General features: G+C 30.2%; 1 protein-coding gene and 1 non-coding gene across 3 annotated transcripts; both read right to left on the bottom strand.

Moving 5' to 3' along the window:
- Positions 1-5,442: 5,442 nt before the first annotated feature.
- Positions 5,443-5,537, bottom strand: MIR1512A (microRNA MIR1512a). Its single transcript, NR_048620.1, has one exon. It is a non-coding gene; the product is annotated as a microRNA MIR1512a (primary transcript).
- Positions 5,538-9,806: 4,269 nt separating this feature from the next.
- On the bottom strand, positions 9,807-12,816 carry LOC100815356 (uncharacterized). 2 transcript variants are annotated; one of them, XM_003552611.5, is made up of 4 exons: positions 11,958-12,816; positions 11,234-11,474; positions 10,415-10,532; positions 9,807-10,279 (listed from the first exon to the last, which is right to left on the bottom strand). In XM_003552611.5, exons 1-4 carry the CDS (start codon positions 12,575-12,577, stop codon positions 10,188-10,190), a joined length of 1,071 nt encoding a protein of 356 aa, XP_003552659.1. In that variant the 5' UTR covers positions 12,578-12,816; the 3' UTR covers positions 9,807-10,187. The 2 variants fall into 2 exon arrangements, with proteins under 2 accessions (XP_003552659.1, XP_006603014.1); XM_006602951.4 differs by lacking the exon at positions 10,415-10,532.
- Positions 12,817-21,211: the final 8,395 nt, after the last annotated feature.

Raw genomic sequence — 21,211 nt, 5'->3', positions numbered from 1 at the left:
ATGTTTAAGCAAGTGGTATCTCATTTATATAATATGTATATTTAATTATCTTGTTTCTCTATTAGCTAGGAATGTGATAACTCACTCCCTGTGTGTTGTTGTGTTTGGATTCTGTGATGATCTTGAACTTGTGTTCGGGGGAGCAGATGAATAGGTGGATGACTAAGAAGAACCTCATGCTAGAGGACACGGGAACACCACGCTCTGATAGGATGTGACATTAGGATATAGGTTCTATATTAATTGTATGAGACTTATATGATTTTCTTTGAGTCGAGATGACTTTATTATTTATTTGGACAAATTTGAATATGATGTAGAAGAAAGTGAATGTGAGCCTTTTATCCATTTGAAAAGCTTGTATTTAAAAATGTTTTAAAAATACTTTTAATTAATATTTGAATTTTTATTCCTTTATTAATATATATGTGAGGGGTAGAGGGTGTCACAGTTAACATATCATTTAATTACCTTTTAATTTTATTAATTGGTGATTATTTCTTATTAATTACTATGAATACATACATCGAAGAAGGTTTAGAGAGTCAAGCATCAGATCTTTTCCTCTCTCTTTGTGTGAGTTCCTTGGTTTTTTTCAAAATAAAAAAAAAAAGTTTCCTAGTTCTATTATCCTAAATTCATATCAGAAAGAAGCTGTTATATCATGGAAAACTTTGCATATATTATTAGGCAGATAAGTCCTTGAGGACAATGCAATTTTACACCTACAAACTTTACTTTGTTTGTGATATATATATATATATTTATATATATATATAATTTATTCATAAATTATGGTTCGTGATTACACGCAATATGGGCAACAAAATCTAGGTATAAGGATATCACCTCAAGGAAGAGTAAACTAAGATGAAGTGTGTAAGCTGTCACTTACTATGTGCCATAATCTTAAGATGTTGCTAGTGCTGAGTGCATGAATGAGGAGGGTTGGGGATGGAGCAAAGGATGTTTATGGAGTGGACGCAGTGAGCAAGAAGCTTTCATGACTGTTTTGAACCTGAACGACACTGCCACCATGGGTGAGTGAGCAAGAAGCTTTGCTAACAACAACTTGAATCAGATCAAAGCAGCAGTGGAAAATGCTTGTGCCGGCGTGGCACAAACCAAAGAATGAGAGTGTCATCCCTAAATCAAGACATTCCTTCATAACTGATCATTCTTAAAGCTTCACATTAATTTTCTAAGATGGAGGTCAAGAATAATTTTTGGAGGTATGGGAACAAGGAAAGGCGTATTTAACATGCATTGCACACAGAAGAAGAAGAGAAGAGAAGAAAGATGTTGGTGGTGAACAGAGCACCGAAACAGGGGAGGGGCAGAGCAACAACAACCAAGGAAGCAGAGAGAAGAGTGGTGGGCGTGGGAATGAATGAAACTCAAGTGTTGATGGATGACTCTATTTATAGACAAGCGCCAAACACAAACAGAATGAGAATTCATTTCATTTTCAATGCATTGGTAGTGAGTTCAATTAGCACCAAATTAAATCTCACCCTTCAAACAGAACCTTCCCCATCAAGTAGTGTTGCTGATTCACGCTATGCTATTTTTGCTCAGACAGCTCCATCTCATCATGCGCACTGTTTTTCATAATGTTGGGCAAATATGCAAGTCATTCGACAATGCAACATTACAATCCATAATCAAAAGATATTGGTTAAAAAAACACAAGGTACAAGTCACAAGAAAAAAAGAAAATCACCAGCTACATACTTGCATGGCGTTAGATTATGTAAAAAAAATGCTTATTTATTTTTACGTGTGTTTTGGATAACTCCAGGCTAATAATAAATTATTCATTTATGTATATTTATTTAAGGCAGAAATAATTTATACCATATCCTCTGGTTAACGGAGGGTGTGAAATGCTTTTTCTAAATTTCAAGAGACACATTAGTTGCCAAAGATGTTCTAATGGAGAGAAGACAAATGTTCTGCAAGCCTACAAATTGTAGCTACAATTTTGGATGTAATTAAACTGTCCTGCAATTATTTCCTATCCTCGTACTCGTAGTGGACAACTATGACCAATTATTCATGCCATGGTCATGTAATATACCACCCTCTCCCTTGAAATTCACTAGGATCTGATATTGGAATACTATATATAAGATCTTACTTAGGTTTTAACTTTGTTGTTATCATTGTATATAAAAAAAACTAAGAATGAAATTGGTCATGAAAGTAGCTAGTGTGGTCCAAAAGTGAATGGGAGCAGAATTAATTAATTGCAATAAGCCAATAATAGTCATACTTTGACATTGTCTAGCCAATTTCATTAGCTTGCATTTCCTTTGATCTTTGGAGAATATTGAACATTTAATTGCTATTACATTCATGCACGGCCTAACTTTCCTCATTGCTGATTCAGCATCTGCTAATTTTGCTCATACACCGATTGCTCCTCCTATTATCATGATGTCCTCGTTTTGATATAAAGTCTTAATTAACATTAATGATTAAATAAACACAATTCAGATATAAAACTAATGCAGACATTTACCCTAGTTATATATATATATATAAAAGATCATAAGTTTTGTATCCTAAAAACTTTTAAAATAGTAGATTAAACAGAATAGCATTTTCACAATACTTGCAACTGTCTTTACACGTCAAAAATCTGTATCCTTAACTAAAGTAAATAATATGGAATGCTTCAGATTTGCTTGTATTTTGTAAACAACTATTCGTTACCAACTGAAAAATAAGGGTAAGGTTTACAAGACAAATTTATAAAGAACAGGCAACCATATATTATTGATTCTTCATCTCTCCATCATCCCACTGCTTACTTAATTTTCATTTTTCCGATGACTGATTTCCATTTAAATTATCTTCGTCCTCTAGGCATAGGATGGGGATTAATTAAGCTAACATGCATGATATAAAAGTATAAAACTAAATTGCATAATAATTGGGTAACCTCACCTCACGGAAATTAAAGAAAAACAGGAGCATTGAATGAAGCAAAAGCGCATAAATAATTTGCTATTTTAAGGGAAACACTATCTGCTGCATCTTTAACTAGTACTGGAAAATGGTAACAAGAAATTGTGGGGGACCAAATGAAAAAAAAAAAGAAAGAAAAGAGTTGAATGAATAGCACAAATATGAGGTGATAGTACCTCGGGTATTTAACATGTCCACATTGTAATGTAATGCAGAAAAAAAATATTAACTGTTATTTTTGAGATATTAGTTAAAGAATTAAAGGAAAAAATATTATTAAAATATGTAAAATTATGTATTCATGACTTTTTTACGTTTCCTTGTTATCTTTACAATAATTACTTTTTCATTTTAATTTTTTAATCAAAGTTCAAAAGACACTGGTTAGCATCTCCTAATAAAGTGTATTACATGGTATCCTTTGGATCACTTTGCATGCATTAACTGACTACCAAACACAACAGGTTGCTACTTGTCAATGTTAAGTAAAAACATTCCCCACTAAAATAATGACTACTTTAGTCATTTAATTTTGCTTAATTGTATTATATATTCATTTACACAAAGTCATTTTTACACATGTGACATTTATTAGTAATATTTTTTTCCTAAAAATGTTAATAAAAACTTCTAACAACTTTTAAAATTATCATCAAATATGAATAAATGTTATTAATATATTTTATAATATTTTATTAGATACTGTGTATAGTCATGTTATATTATTAATATTATTTTATTCATATTTTACTACAATTTTTAAAATATTATCGAAAGTTTTTAGTAAATTTTGCTAAAGATCACATGTGATAATGAGTTTATTGTACTATATATTCAATTTTTATAATAATATAAGATATGTAATGATAAAACTAAAGCATCATTAATTGACTCGAATGTAAATTTTGTTCAAAATATTTAATATATTAGCATGTATACATTTGTTATCATTTGCTTATCAATTAAGCATCACCTATTTTACCTACAAAATGTGCGAGTCCATATACAGTTAATTCATCATCGAGCTCATTTATTTGTTTTTTGTTTTAACTTTTAAGGATTTCAAATCCACAATAAAAGACCACAAATTCTTCTATGCTATTAAATTTTTTTAGCGTTAAGTCAATATGTATCTTTTACCATCGGCAAAAGATAATACTTGTTGTTTTCTCTTCAAAATAATTTGTTAACATAATTCACGAATCCTTTTTCTGCCGCTGGTTTTGCACATTACTAGACTTTCAGTTTTTATACATGTACCCTTCGAATTCACTTCAATTTATATATAAATAGAATGATAATTATATTTAAATACACGCGCTGTAAGTTTGCCTAAATTAATTTTTAGTAATTTCATAAATAAAAATTTCTGCTAATTGATATTTAAAATATGACTTATGAGATTGAATTTTTATATAAAAAATCAATTTAATCTGATCTGTTGATATAGTATATACAAAATAATATTTTTATCTTTAATATTCTAATATAAAAAAACTACTGATTAATATTTATATGATAGTCTTAAAAATTTTAATTTATTAATACATAATAAATATTTGGAAATTTAATTTATTGAATATATCTTTATTACATGATAGTAATCTTTGATTAATACAGTCATTTTCACATATCAAGGGAGAAATTTTCATAGTAATCTTTAATATTTGATATATATGGTATACCTATATATAGGCATAATTAAGAAATTAATTCGTGAGTTGGAGATGATGGTCAAGTAAAGTCATTGCCACAATAACAATTCTTGAGGTCCTAATAGTAATAATAAAAGTAAAGTTCGTGTCAAGTCATTCACTTCCATTATAATTAGACGCGTTTAGGTAGGTAATATTATCGAAATAAAATTTTTGTATTTGATAAAAGTAACTTTATAGACATAATTATGCAACTAATGGTCAGTTAAGATCCTTTGTGGAGTAAAAACTTTGAGCTCTTGAGTCTTGATCGAATATATTTCTGTGACGCGTTCTCATATATTAGTCTCTGAAACTAGAAAAAAAATTAAATAGGTTTTTGAAATTTTTTAGTTTTCCATCTAAGTATTTTAACTTAACTACTTACAATCATTTTAATGCTTAAATATATAAGAACGCGTACAATAATTTATTTATTTGGAATTTCTTTACTAAATTTTAGAAATTAATGTAATAACGCTGTACACTTTCATGAACTAAAATAATGGTTTACTCTTATCTTAATTAAAGTCATATGTCCATTTTCATTGCAATGAGTCATTGTATAGATAATAGAGTAAATAACCAATTTCTCTCAGAAAGTATATAACATTGTCATGTTAGTCTTTGAAATGAATATCTTAATAAAAATATGTATTCTAAGAATAATTTTAGTTTGACAACATATATAAATTTCTGCTTAATCTGATTCTTGAGCTATCTATTAAGAACCTAAATATTACTACTTGGTTAGAGTTAGACCCAATAACTGCCATGATTGATGCATAACTGAAATTCTTAAAGCATTCCCAATCTTCATTTCATTTCGATGATGGGAATACTTTAAGAATTTTCAGTTAGGAATCAAGACAGGGAAGGTAGAGTGAACTCTTTTCTAAGAAGGTGTATCGAGTGGAGAACAGAGCACCGAAACAAGAGGGAAACGAGGGTGAGAGCATCAACAACGCAAAGAGAAAAGAAAAGAGAATGAGTGAATGAATTATACGGAAACTGATCGAGGTTGTGGCATTTTATAGACAAGCTCAAGGAGGGCCCAATGGGAAATTCACACTGAAAAAAAATAAATTAAATAGATGGGCAAAGCAACGAGATTGTAGAGAAAGGAGTGAATACGTAATACGTACTTCATTCTATGAATCTGCATGGACATTTAGGGCAAAATGACGTACGTGGTGCATTGTATGTGGGTGGAAATACATTGCTGTGCTACTAATTAATTAATTGATTAATAATGATCATGATTGAAGGCCATTTCATGTAATAATAGTACGGCTATTTGTTATTCAATTCCATGTGTGGTGCTTGTTGCTTTATAATTTGTAAAATGGGACTTTCACACTGAATAATTGAACCACGCCTAGATTAGTAAATTACCCCACATGCAGTGACACATTAGCCAAAACAATAGTCAACAATTCACTCGTTAAATGTTCTTCTCCTTCTACTTTTCTAACCTCTTCTTGCAACTAATTAATTGCACTAAGCCAAAATAAACCAATAAATAAAATAGTCAAGTTATTTTCATAGGTTCTTCCTTTTGAAAATAATGAACATCTAGTTGCTATTAGATACATGCACAGTGTAACTTTTCTGTTCAAGTGCGTGCATAATTCAGGTAAGAATCTCCTATTCACAAGCTAAAGCATCAATAAATATATTCAATTATTTTCGGATAATTTGCCCAGCTAGCAAAACCAGACTGTCAACCATTCAATTATTATATATTTAAGTTATCATCTTGTTGCTAAATATCTATAATTCACCTCAGGGTAAATTATTTGAATTAGGCAAAGAAAATTAGAATTATAATATGTCGTGCCAACCAGATTGTCCAGCAAACCACACCGTTGGCCACCTCCATCTCCATTTGGTGTATCCTCCATTGTTTATAAGCTCATTCCATTCTCTTAGTTCATGTTGTAATATAGAATTAAAACCCCAACATCTCCATTTCATTTCATACTTTGATGTGATATTCTGCACCAAAATAAAAAGGTGTTTCTCTTCCTTGCTCTACATCCTTCACAATGCACCGCATCTGTGTCTACTATATTTCCATGTACAAGGTTTTTAAAATTGAGTATAATTTATCATGTTTAATTATTATAAATTTTAATTATATAAAAATAAATATTTATCATATCATATACATAATCTTAAATAAATACTAGATAATAACTGGATTGACTTTACTCTAATGTCTTGTCTCTCTTTTCCCACGAGACAACTGTTAATCTATTAAAATCTTTAGCAATTTATAGCCACACTTCTTTTTACTTTTAAGGTAGACCTTGGTTTTTTATTTTAAAATTATTCTAATTTTATTATTTAATAACTTTTACTTATATAATATTTATAGAGTTTAATGTTTATATACCGAAAGTGTAAAATGATTTTATACTATAATCTAATCATATAACATTCTTTAAATTACTTTAAAATAATAAACAAATTTATTATACATAATCAATAAGTTTTTTACTGCATAATCTTTTTAATGTCATTTCTATTAATATTTTAAGTTCACTAAAATTCTCTAAATATAATCTTATATAGAGTTAACCAATTTTGTTGGTGTAAAGTAAACTGCTCAGATTTTTATCACGGTAATTGGTGATTGTATTAGTTTCATGGCTACAATTGATAATTGTTTGTCTTCTATAAGAAACCAAGTTGTATGGCCTCAATTGACTAAATTGTTAATTGGTTATATGTGAGCGTATAGTAATTTGGATGTTTCAATTTACCGTGATTTCATCCACGTCTTTGTCTTGTCCCTCTTTTATGTGGTTGTTCTTGTATATAGAATTTGTGAGACTGCATGGTGCTCAGTCAATTGGAAGCCTAAAACCTTGGTCGATACCATTAGTTTGTTCAATTAATGTTGAAACAAATGTGGATTTGGATTTACCAAGGCAGAACAAAGAACAAATAAATCTGAATTCGTATCCACGAAAAAGAAAATTGAACATTGAAACAGTATCATCGAAGATTTTATGATTTAATAGATCTTTCGTATCACAAGTGCTTCAACGTAACGGATGGAATTCATGACACAAAACAAATCAATAGACATAAGTAAACAATGTTGCAATAATTGTTATTAGGTTTTGGAACAATGAAGGTGAAGCAAACGAGAATAATTTATATTTTTCTGAATTTCGTGAATTAAGAGAAAAAATCAAGATGTATTAATATGAATCATTTAATACTATGCACTTTACCATTAAAGAGTAGGTAGCACTTTAGAGGAACCTGATCCCTACATGTATTGCTTTATCATGTTTATATTACATGCATGCAGGTTTCGTTTATAAATGAGCAATTAACAAAACTTCGAAGTATACATTCTGCATGCCCAACGAAGATAGCAACATCAAAGCTTTCAGTAGTACCCACTCTTCTCCTTCTGCAACTGTTAGACATGGGCCTCTAAAATCAGTTCGAGTAGCAACAACTCTTCCATGGTGATCTCAGACACACACCCCAGCTCCTGTCAAGTTAGCGTCCACATTGCACGTAAGGCTACCAACTGAAGGAGGACTCCATCTCTCAGCTGCATGTGCTTCCTTCACTTCCTCTCCCTATTCTCCCCCGCTGCTTTTTTAACAAAATGGGTTAAAAACAAAAACTAATTACCATAATAGGTTGATCAAAATCAGTGCATGAACTCACATCATTTATCAAGTCCTCCACTATATACCCAACCAAGATGAAGCTTTTCCCAGCATCCCGAGTTCACCAAGCAGGTCACAAAGGTATAGAATGAGTTTTCTATCTGCGACTCACAAAGAGGTCCCGAGCTCTCAGATTAGACCTCGTAGGTAAGCATTCCCGACAAAGCTTCCATAGGAACAGTTTTTCTCGAGGTAGAATTTCAAGGTTCCAGGAAACTGTTCATTATGAAATGATACACACTTCTAACTGTATAAGCCCCACTACTATGAAACCTCCACACTCTATCATCCTCAAGGTTTGGCTCAAAGATAGGCATCTTCAGAATTGCCTGTACATCCCTCGGACAGAATAACTGCTCGATAAGAGCAGAATTCCAACCATCACACTCTATCTGTCAATAATATCACTCACTCTCAAGTGTTGAAGTCCATCAGTAATAGGAGAGACTCTAAGAAAAGATTGTTCTCCAACCTCAACCAAGGCTCGTTTCACAATCCAATCTTTCTGTCATTACCCAACTTCCATCTATAATATGATAGACTAAAATTTGAAGTCCTTCAATAATATGATAGACTAAACTTTATTAAAAATTCTTAATTTTGATGAATTCAAATTCTTAATCGAGAGATAAATATTGAATGAAAAGCAAAAGTGCAAAATCACCAAAATTAGTAATTTTCAACCATAAAGGTGGTGTTAAAAATATAGTTTCAATGAGAATGTCACTAGCATAGGAATCAAAGAAGAACTCATATCTTTGTTCAACCAAATAAGTTAAATTCCATTGTCACAACATTTAAATTGCTTTGCTCTAAAGTATGCTTTCCTTGATTTTTTTTTATTTTCTTATTTATATTTATTAAATTTCCCCTCTTATTCATCACCAAAATCAAGTTTAATCAAGCTTAGTTCCTATTACCTTGTCCAAAGCCATGAAAGTCCAGAAAAATTATAATATTATTTTTTAATTTATCATTTATAAAAAATTGGTAGATAAATCATTTTTTGAATATAAAGTGTACCGGATACTAATAAATTTTAAAAAGATAACATATTCAAACACCCATTTATTGTAAACACTCCATCAATTCCTCTTATTTTTGTCTCTCTACCTATTTTTCTTTATAACTTTTCACTCTCTCACTAGGTATCAATTAGCACTTTTGAGTGTCCAAGTATAATTTTCCATTTTAAAAATAGTAGTCACGTCACCGATACATGCGTTCCCCTTTCCTGAAGTAGCCCATTCGAATAAAAGATTACTTAAATTGCATTATAGATATGATTAATCACACATTAAAGCAGCGCAGAAGCACAGAAAAAGAAGCAGCTTAGGAGATACCGAGAAGGGAGACATTATCCACTAGGCAGTGAAGAGTGGATAACATGTCACGTTCTGGAATGCAATGTAAAATGACACACATGCAGATGCCCAGAAAATAAGATAAAGCCACATCATTAATATGTGATGCAACTCAACTCTTCCAATTTGAACAACACACTACCCTCTAATTAACTCAACAACAGGAACAACAAAACAGAAGCCGGTGAAACTAATACAATAATACTCTAGGGTTGCTCAAACAGCAGGCAACGGCAATGGCAAACCTGCTTGTCCAATGTCAAGAGAGTCAAAGATGATTGATTCTAAATGTCAGTAACAAAACAAATGGCTACCCGATTAGGTGGTGGTTTCTCCCTTGGGACGGAGAAGAACCATAATGCAGGAGGCCAAACAGTTGAGAGTGGCCCATAAAATAGGGTGAAGAAAATTCTAATTCTACTCGATCTCTACTCCACAAAATTGCAGGCCGCGAAACCTCACAGTACCACAGCAACCTTTTCTTGGGAAACAAAGGCGGAAGGATGAGCAATGAGGGGCTCATAGTGGTCAGCTCCAGCACCGCACCAACCTGTATGTGGAAATTTGCTTAGAAATTTCATTATAAAATGACAATGAAAAAGTTAACCAGACTGAAAACAAACACTACTGTTGAAAGTTTGAACAGAAATGGCCATATCTATTAAAATATTTTGTTCTCCATTACCTGTTCCTTTCATGAAAAGGAAAAATGGAGGTTCAGTAATTCGGCTCCTTGGACGATGTGGAAGGAAGAAAACACAATTTTCTTCATCGACCATGGCATCTGAACCATGTGCTTGCACCTGAAAATGATGACCAAATTCAGATGGAAGCATGGTGACCGACAATTACCCACATGTACAAAAACTAACAGCACAAAAAGATTAATTTTTGCCTCTGCACCCATTATATTATGGGTAAATTATATCAGGAGAAATCACAATCAATACCCATATCAAAAAGTGGGAAAACAAGAACTCGGATGATTATAAAAGAATTCCCAATTATAAAAGACTCGTAAGAATGACTTAAAAGTCATAATCAAGCCTGTACAGCAAGCCACACACAGTACTACTAGGCACAGAAACAAATAAATAATTGAATGTGTCACGGATATATCTGCAGATGCAGGCCATAACTGAATAGTTCATGTAAAGTGGCTCTTAAGGTCCCATCAATCTGCCAATTAGTTCCTGGAATGCAATTGAAGAAAACGCCCGACACAAATATATTATGAAAACCTCTTAATAATAAAGTTTATTTTTCTTCAAAAAAAAGTTTATTCAATTTCAATTTACTTCTACTAGAAGAGAACTGCCATACAGAAGCACAAAGAAGTTAAGCTTTTCTCTACTATATACACTGCACTGCTAAAACAAGTAGGAGCTTAAAGATTGTCATCAAATAATAATGTTTTTTTTTTAAACACCAAATTGAAAGAATACAAACAAACACCAAAAGCAACTCAAGTTTCCACTGAAAGCTCCGGGATTTTGTTACTTACCACATATATCTCTCGCTTGAACTCTGTAGCAAGGCATTCAATTGCAATATCATCACCGAAAGCTGCAGCACGACCCTCTCTATTCTCATCTACAGATAATAAACCCTCCTCAGTATATTGCAAAGTGATGATATCATATTCATCATCAGGAGAACCAGAGATCAACATGTATTTGGCCCAACTTGGACCATCATTCACCGAAACACATCTCTCTTTGTAAATAGACTCCGCCGCCATTTCTCTTCAATCACAAAAACAACACATAGTAAAGAAAACAACCAAAACCAATCGCAACAACAGCAGTCATGGAACTTTCATGCCCCATCTCAACACTTCTCACATCAAATAAGTTAAAATCTCATAAATCTCTTTAGCAAAGAAAAAGAAATCCAGCTCAGAAACACATCAAAACAATACAACTTTCATTCTTTAATTTCTTTCGTCTTCTTTATAATTGTAGCTGTGAATCTTCTAGTGTAACTAACAAAGTAAAGTTCCACGCCTATTTTCTCAACTTTTATCAAACCCTAAAAAAGAGAAAACGAATCGATTAATTCAAAATGTTATGAAATGAAACAATTAAAACGGAGAAGAACTTATTCTTGCATTTCTTCCTTTCAATTCAAACAAATAAAATTAAACTTTATATGAAATCAATGAATGAAACTCCTAACGATTCAAAAGCAAATAAAAACTACGAATGAAACTTGTAGCGATTCAATACCTTTGCATGCCGAGGTGAACAAGCTCTTCGATAGCCGAATCAAGAGCAAATCGATCCTCCTTCTTCGCCAACAATTTCACCTCCTGAACGACATGAATCCCCCAACCGTTCTTCAGATCCGGCGAGTACATGTGCCGAATCGCGTTGTCGATCGCTTCTCTCTCCTCAAAACTCACAGATCCGAGATCCTCCAAGAACCGCGCCACCGTCCGCCGCCGCAGCTCGCGCGCGTCAACGTCCTCGCCGCCCATTGCCTTCCGCGACGCCGTGAACAGGCAGTTTCCGTCGGCGGAGACCTCACCGCCGTGAGAGAGCCGGAAGACAACAGATCTGAGGGCGGAGGACGACAGCGGAGACGACGAATCCTCCTCCTCCGGCGGTGGCTTCCAGAGCACTCCCTTCGCGTGGAGCCTCTGGAGGTGGCGCCGCTGCTGCTCCTCCAAACCGACGACGTCTTCCCACCCACCGCCGGCGAACGGCGCGCCACCGACGTTGGCCGGAACGACGAGATCTACGGTTCCTATAGGTTCTGGTTTGGGTTCCCGCCACGGAAGCGCGGCCGGCGGCGAACCTTGGAATGGTTCGGCGACGGAGGTTGAGTCACAGAGAAGCTTCCCCATTATGATAAATGAATGAATGTGTGTGAATAAAGTTTTCTCTTTTTTTTTTTCAAAATTTTCTTGATTATTCGGAACGAGAGAATTTGGTGGGTTTTCTTGTGCCTGTGTGTGTTCAACGGGAAAGAGCTGCGGAAGAGAGAGAGAGAGAGAGAAGAGAGAGAGTAGGGTTAACGGATAGATGGACGGAGCGGGAGAATTAGACACGTGGATAAATGTGAACGTTAACGTTATTATGACCTTTCTCGGCCATATAAATACAAGGGAAATATATATTTTTAATTTTTAATTTTTCAAGTTTTTTTAAATTACTAATGCTCTTAATAAATAAAAAATTTATTTGAAGTCACGGTAAAGAGTGAATTATCAAATATGAGAGGAGTGCTGAGATGTACTCTTTATTACAAGTTACATATTCTCTATAATACACTTTCACCATAGCTTAAAATTTAATAAAAATAATGAAATCATGAAAAAAAATCTTAAATGAGGAATGAGATTTATATAATTTATGATTTAACAAGAGATTTGATAAAGTAAATCCACTTATTTTTTTTTAGAAGAATACCTTAGTAAATTGCATCCGAATGCATTTTAAGATTAGTTGTAATTGTCAATTATTAACATGCACCTTTTAATTTTTTTAATAATTAGTTGGCATTTTAATAAACTTTAAGCAATTCCATTAAAAATATATATTTTAAGTAATAATAAAAAATATGTTTAAAAAAATATATTAAATAATGCCTGAGAATATATATTTGTTAATATTTCTCATAATTATGATGAGAAAATATTACTAATACTTTTAATAATAATTTTTACTTTTAAAAATTAACTTAAATGAGAATTAAAAAGGAAATAAGGATATCATATTCACTTTTCATTTATTTTAAAAAAAATTTTCATATTGACCACTAACGCGGTTGTTGAGAGGAAAATCACAAATGACAACCAAAAAGAAAATAGGGAGAATTGAGTTGCTGAGAATTAGATTCATATTTTACAAAAATACAAGTTTAAATTTCATTTTTGATGAAATAATTATATTGATAAATGATCTATAAATATATTTGTAAGTGTTTTGTGAGGTCAGCATATCCGATATTTTCAATAAATTCCTTTGAAATCCAACTCATATAAGTTTTTCTTTCAAGAAAAAAAAAAAAACAATGCAACATTGGTGGTCGAACCCAAAAGCTAATTATTGATTATTTATTGTATGTGACTTATGGAATATTCCAAAAGGATTTCGACAACTCATCTCCTCTGGTTGATTTCAACATTAACTTCAAATAAAATAATTCCATACCTCAAATAAAATAATGACATTTCATTAGTTAATTTGAAAATATTGTCATTTTCATTTGTATTAAAAATATCACCAATTCGACGGCTAAAAAAAAACTCACCAACCAACTCCAATTTTGACTACTTTGGAGTCTACACCACCTGCACCCACTACTCATATTTTGATTCTAATTAACGGCAAAATTCTAAATCAATAAATTAATTTTTTAAATTAATAATAACATAAACTGAGAGTTTTACCACTTAAATAAATTTCTTTTTATATGTAATTATAAAACCTAATTCAAATCAGTATATTTATATAATAAAGTCATAGAGAGCGTTAGCACTGTATTTAAACTTAAACATGCACTAATACATTTTTTCTAACATTTGTATTCAAAATTAATTTTAACATTTGTATTTTATCTATTTTATTTTCATTAAAATAATTTTATGTCAAGTAAATTTATTTTACACAGTGTTTTTATTTTATAAATATATCTTTTGTTGAACGATGTAACTAGTTTTAAAACTAAAGTTTTTAACTTATAAGAAATTTTAAAGTTAAAAAATAAAATTGACAAACAATTTCTATTTTTGAGTTTTTATTTATAGCTTTAATTTAAAAGTATTTTTTAAATAGAATAAAAAATAAGTCCTAACATCTCTCAAAACAAAACAAAAAATAATAATAATAAGTCCAACATATCCTAAAACTTCTCTCATCTTTATCCTAAAAGTTAGCGGAAGCCTAATCCCAAAATCAAAACAGATTTCAATACTATCTTAGAATGAATATGAGAAACATAATTCAAGCCTAAAAGCTAACTCAAGATGTGAGAATTACTCCTTACTTATATATTATAATATGGGATTATTTTTAACCGATGTGGGATTTGGATTATTTTCAACACTAATTAAGAAATTTATGTAACTCAATAAGGCAAAACATACAACTTTGGATAAAGAAGTCCACGAGTTGGAATGAATTATTAGATGAGGAAAGATTCATAACCATCTTATTATTTTAAATATTTTTTAATATTTTCTATTTTTTTATTTTTTTTCTATCATATCATAAATCAAATAGTGTTTATAATTTTATTTTATTTTCCTCTATAGATGTTAAATAGTATAATGGGTGACCTTTTTCACTACTACTATTATACACGCTTTTACTCAAAAACATTATAAAATTATTTATGCACTTTATTAATAATTTAACGCGAGAACATAAAATATGCGTCCGTTAAAAACGTTTCTCCAAGTCCAAACCAAACATGCGTATACATATTTTGAAAAAAGGTGGGTTAAATGAGAAGCTGCATAAATTTGTCTTGATGGATAATTTACAAGTTTCCCTCGTAATTAATGACTCTTCCCAATTGAAGCTGCCTAAGGAGCAAATTAAAATGCTCATGAGTTGTTAGGGATGCAAAATTTGTATCGAGAAGCAAAAGAGACATTTTCCTTTTAACTCAATAACAACGTAAAGTAAGCATCTTTCAAAAAAAACGTAATTAAAGTAAGCAAATCACGAAACAAGAACCACAAACGTTAAGAAGTAAGAGATTTAATTAAATACTACTAGTAATTAAAGTATACGAAAAATAACAGATCTCAAGCAATTCATGTTCCGAGTATCACCAGCATTGAATATCATAAGAATTAATGAAATTATATCAACTTAAGCTTAAGTGTTACTACGGATATCTTAGCCACCGGAAAAATATGCCATAAGAAAATGAAAAAAAGTGATGAAGAGAAAAACTTTGAAAGATTCTGTAAAAAGAAAAAAACAAGTAAGGAAAAGTTTGAAAGATAGCAATGGAAGAGTTTAAATATTATACTAGCCCTATATTCCTTTTATCCTTACTTATTCGTTCGATCAAGACTAATTTGGGTTATCCGAAACCAGTTCTTTTTTTACAGATAAAATAACTTTTTTGTATTATTTTGCTTTTATAGTATATAATTCACTAATTAATTTTATTATGTGTTCGGGTCCTCTACACTAATTTATTCCTCCAACCATCATCTTTCAGCATCCCAATCTTTGATTTGATTAATCATTATATAACAAGCCAATTGTCTTCGTTTTTGGAGCAAAGAAAACCTTAATTACCTGGAGAAGATTTGGCATGTGAGTTACAGGAGAAGTGAGTTTGAAAAGAGTGTAATTATAATAAGTGATATCATGTGTTAATATGATAGAGAGAAATATAAATAAGATAGTAGTATTAAATAAGTGTTTCTAGTTTATGAATATGAATGTCCATATAGTAAATATTTACTCGTTATTAAAAATGTTTTTTTAATAATTGGCTTGTTTCTATATTTATAAAGATCAAGGAGAAGAAAAAAATCCCCCTTAATGTGGTAGAAGATTCATTTTTCTCTTGAATAAATTAATGTGAAATAACTCATAGCAAGAACATCTCAACTATGTTAACATTCACTAACTAACAAAAACCCACCAAATAACATTAATAAAAAAGAGTTAGAAAAACATATAGGGAGACTAAATCAAAACCCATAATAAACAAAGTCAAATGAACCTATAAGAAGGGAGAATAATATAATTACAAAGAGATTCACTCCTAACAAAACGTGGGGCATGATCCCATATCAATAAAAAAACTGTCCTAGAGGAAACTCCATGATTAGCAAGGAGGTTAGCACAGGCATTTTTTTTCTCTAAAAATGAGTGAAAACAACAAAATTATATCTTTACAAGCATATAGACATGCAAATTTTCCATCTCCTATATGAAGGCACAAGGAACAGGGTGAGCAAAAGCATTGAAAACTAATTTAAGGTAGAAGATTAATTAGAAAGTAGATGAGGAATGTAAAAAAATTATGTTGTGAACCACTAATCAGATATTAATATAAGTATACTTTTTAAAATAATTATTATAAAATTCAACAAATATATTAATATGATAATTTATGATTTAATAATAACTGACTTAAATATAAAAAATAGTGTTAAATCTCTTCACATTTGTTAATACATAAATTATTTAATCTTAAAAATGGATGTGAGATAATCAAATCCCCATATGAAATGAAATTATAAGAGAATATTTATGAAAAATTATTTAACAACTTTCATTGATGACAATGCGATAATTAAAAGCAATAATACTTTACAAGCACCAATCAACTTTTCCCATCTTGGTTTGCTTACCCATTATCTTTGTGCATCATTATTGAAGGGTGAATGGATGAGGATGATGGAGATTAAAATAAAAAAGGTGCATGATTAGGTGAATAATTAGGCAAATAATATAGGGTGATTAATAAATATGAAAGATAAGTCCTTCGATCTTTATTATTGACTTTAGGATAAAAGTCCTATGTGTTTATATCTCAGAGTCATGCATGATTTGAGTCATATCCAAGAATTAATTATGACAAGATAGAGGGGTATCTCAATGTTTGGAAACATTTTCTCAATGAAAGATATTCTACAAACGGGCGTTCAATGAGATGTTAACTATAGCTTTCAACTCGACCACCTAGTCTCTAGGCTTGATATCCTCGTTATTTCACATAGGTATCCTATCCACGTGGTTCTGGTAGAAACTATGAACCTATGTCGTTCAATAGCAAAAATCAAAGTAACTGCTTGGTTTAGACCACAATCAACATGACAGGACAATCTACACCTAAAATTTATATTGCTCTTCATTTGATTTGCTTTTTTTAAGTGTATTTTGTCTAAAGAAAATGTAGCTTTCTTTCCTTTAAAAGTTTGTTTGGAGAATACTTAAAAAGAAAAAGAAAAAAGTATGTATTAATAGTGTAATTTTTTTATATATTATCATTAAACTATAAATCATCATGTATATTAAATTAATTGATTTTTATCATAATTAATTTATAAGTCATACTAAAAATGAATTTAAGTTCATCTAATTTTTTCTTACCAGCGATTAAATTTCATATTGAGAACTGAACAAGTTTGCCTGCATAATTTTCACACCGCCGACACTTTATTCTTAAGTTCATCTAAAAGGTTGGGTGCAGGTTCATCATCTTCAAAAACTAATGCACTGCTCGGATGCAAAAAGATGAAAAGGAAAATAAAAATTAAAGAATAAAAAAATAGAAATCTATATTAACTTCAGTCTTCAAAGCTTTACTTAATTCCTTTTGTTCACAAACTACGTACTAAGCTTAATTAAGTTTAAACGCACACTTCATTACATACATATAATAAGTTCAAAATTATATATTTGGCTCATTTGTGTGTGTATATTTTTAGATATGAAGGCATATTGATAATATTAATTATTTATTGTAATTCTATCTAGAGATTTGTGATTTTCATAGGCAATCTAATTTTTTTTTCATTTTATAGAATGAAGATATCTATATTAAGTTAATAAATTAAAAAATACTTCTAAACAGATTTTTTAAAAAAAAAATATAATTTTTTAAATAAGTTGGATATATAAACGGAACTTCAACTTCATATTTTTTAATAAGTCAGGTGCCAGGGTTTAGATTTTACTCTTTTAAATAAAAGAATGAAGATTGAGTAACTAAACTTTATTATATATAGAAAATAGGAACATTATATTAGATTTAGCTGACGGGTTTATTCTTGTCGATGGCTTTTCTTAGAAAGCTTGGGGTGCATTGTGTGACAGGGAAACGAATCTTTTATGTTTTAGTTAAGGATAGGGAAACCATTAAATGATTTTAATGTTTCCTTAATCTGACAAATTTATCCTAGAATTATCTTTTGGTTCTTTTTCCGGCCCTACATGCAAATATTAATGGGCGAATCACTTATTGAAGGATTTTGATGCTTATTCCAAAATATCAATATAAAGTATTTAAGAGTGTGTTTGAATAGATAATTTTAACTGAGGAAAGTAATTTATTAGAGAATTTGAATTTCTGTAATTTAGAATTCATGCTTTTTATGAAGAATTTAAAATTTTAGAATTTTAAAACAGAATTTTAAACAATTAAAAGTCTAGAATTTCAATTTTCTTCTACAATGTGAGAAATTGAAATTCTCTTCTTTCAAGAAACGCACCACCGTCTAAACTCCTAAAATATTGATAGGATGTGAGGATAGAGGAACATGTATCACTAATGCACCAACCATATTTTCTCTCTTTTTTTCATTCATTTTTTCATCCTCATAATTTTAATTTTTTTATTTTTAAAATTTTGTGTTTGAATTAAAAAAATTAAAATTTCAAGGATAAAAGAAGATGAGTCACGAGTTCGAAAACAAAAATTTTTAAGTGGAAGAGAGGGTGAATGTTAAAAAAAATACGAAAATGTTTTGAAAAGTTTTATCTGTCGAGAAGAGAATTTTAATTTTTCATTTTTAAAAGGAAATTAAAATTTCACATTTTTAGTTATTTTAAAATTTAAAAAATTTAAATTCTTCATAAAAAAACATTCAAACAATAAATTCTAGATTAAAGAATTTTTTTTCATCCAAACGCACTCTAATTTAAAAAAAATGCTTTTACTCTGAATCATCAAACCACGTTAACAAAAATGGTGATAAGTGCTGACACAACATTGTTAGCATTTGAAATGTATCCACTTCCTTTCACCATTTTTGTTAAGATTGTCCAACTCCAATGACTAAAACTGTACTTTTTAAAAATTTGGGAAACTGTTTTTTTTTTTTTTCAATTTGGGGTAACCAAAATAAATTTACCCCAAATTTTAGGCACTACAAATATAATCAGGCCTAAAAAAAACAGTCATCTCATTTAACATAATTTAATAAGAATTTTTAAAAATGTGAAATTATTTTATTTCTTTCTAATCAATAAAATAATAAAAAAAGGGGAATGAAGCAAACAAATTCCTACAAAAGAAAAAAGGAATATAAGGCTATATTTGAGCTTTGAAATATTTTTATTTCTATTAATAATTATTAAATCATAATATTATCTTTTTATTTTTTAAAAATTATCTATACACAAAAAAGAATATCCTTGATGTCTCCTTTTCGTTTTTATGTTAATAACTAACTAGAAAAAAAGAATAATTTTAATTTCTTTTATTGTAGAATGTCATGTTAACTAAAGCTTAGAAATATATTTAAAAAATAAACTTGTAAAAGAATTAATTGAAGTTAATTACATATTTTTCTAATTTTATTTTATTGTGTTATTGATTGAAAGGTAATAAAAATAAGAATGAATTATACTAACCTTGTCTGTTACACAAACTTACATTGCTTTTTTAAGTTTTAACCATTACAGAAACTTCTCTTGCAAGGGAGCCAGCGCAATGTTTTTAAACAATAAGGGCAGTGCTGTTAAAAAAATTGAATTGGACTGGTGTTTAATTCAACTGTTCTGTAATTTAGTTTTTAAAGTTGAACTGCTCCAAAACTGAATTTATGAGATTAAAAATGTGAAAATTTTGCTTCAAAGTAAGATATTTATTGAGAACAATTTAAAGTAGTTCGGGAATAATTCAGATAATTTGGAGCAATTTAGAGTAATTCAGAGCAATTCCATTCAATTTAATTCACCTAAATTATTATGCAGTTTATTTGAGTACTCACCCCTAATTACAGGAGGTTAGAGTAACGTATAAGAGGGTCAATGTATATTTTTTAAAAACTAAAGGAAATTAGTGTAGAAGTAGATAAAAGTAGAAGATTTCCGGGTAATTTCATAAAACTTCAAGGTAAATTAGTGTAAACTAATTGTCTTTTCCTTGATCCAGAAATCAATTAAGTTAAATTTTGTTATAAGTTTTAACAAAACCTTTATCCAACATGACTGAATGTGTGATATTTACTATTTAATTACTCTTTTGGTTCTATCGTTACAATAATTTTTCATTTTGATCCCTTTCAAACATCCCAATTTAGTTCATATGGTTGCAATTTTTTTAATGTTTAGTTCTCCTTGTCTAAATTCGCCCAATGCAATTACATCCATATCTTTTAAAATTGTTACAGAAATTGGAACTGATGGTGAAAAAACATCAAAAATTTAGATAATTTCAATTTTGTAACGATTTTAAAGTATCTAAACGTAACAATTTTAGGTGATTTAAGACCCCGAGGACTATAAGGGTTAAAAAAAAATCTATTATGTGAAATAAAATGAGATATTTTAATCTATAGTGACTAAAACGAAAGGTTGTGGTAACTATTGAGAGAGGGAAAAAAAAAAGATAATCAAACCTTTTATCAAAATAGCCACAGTCACAATTTAAACATATCTTGTCACGTATATATCCACATCCACCCCCATAAACTAGTTCCAGTATTTATTCATTATGCTAGCATACATCGATGATTTGACGGTGGATTCTGTGATTATAATTTATACCCAATTTA

Source organism: Glycine max, chromosome 18, assembly GCF_000004515.6.
Source record: "Glycine max cultivar Williams 82 chromosome 18, Glycine_max_v4.0, whole genome shotgun sequence".
Taxonomy (NCBI): Eukaryota; Viridiplantae; Streptophyta; class Magnoliopsida; order Fabales; family Fabaceae; genus Glycine; species Glycine max.
Note: the sequence above shows the minus strand (reverse complement) of the source record. Positions and strands in the feature narration are given on the sequence as shown.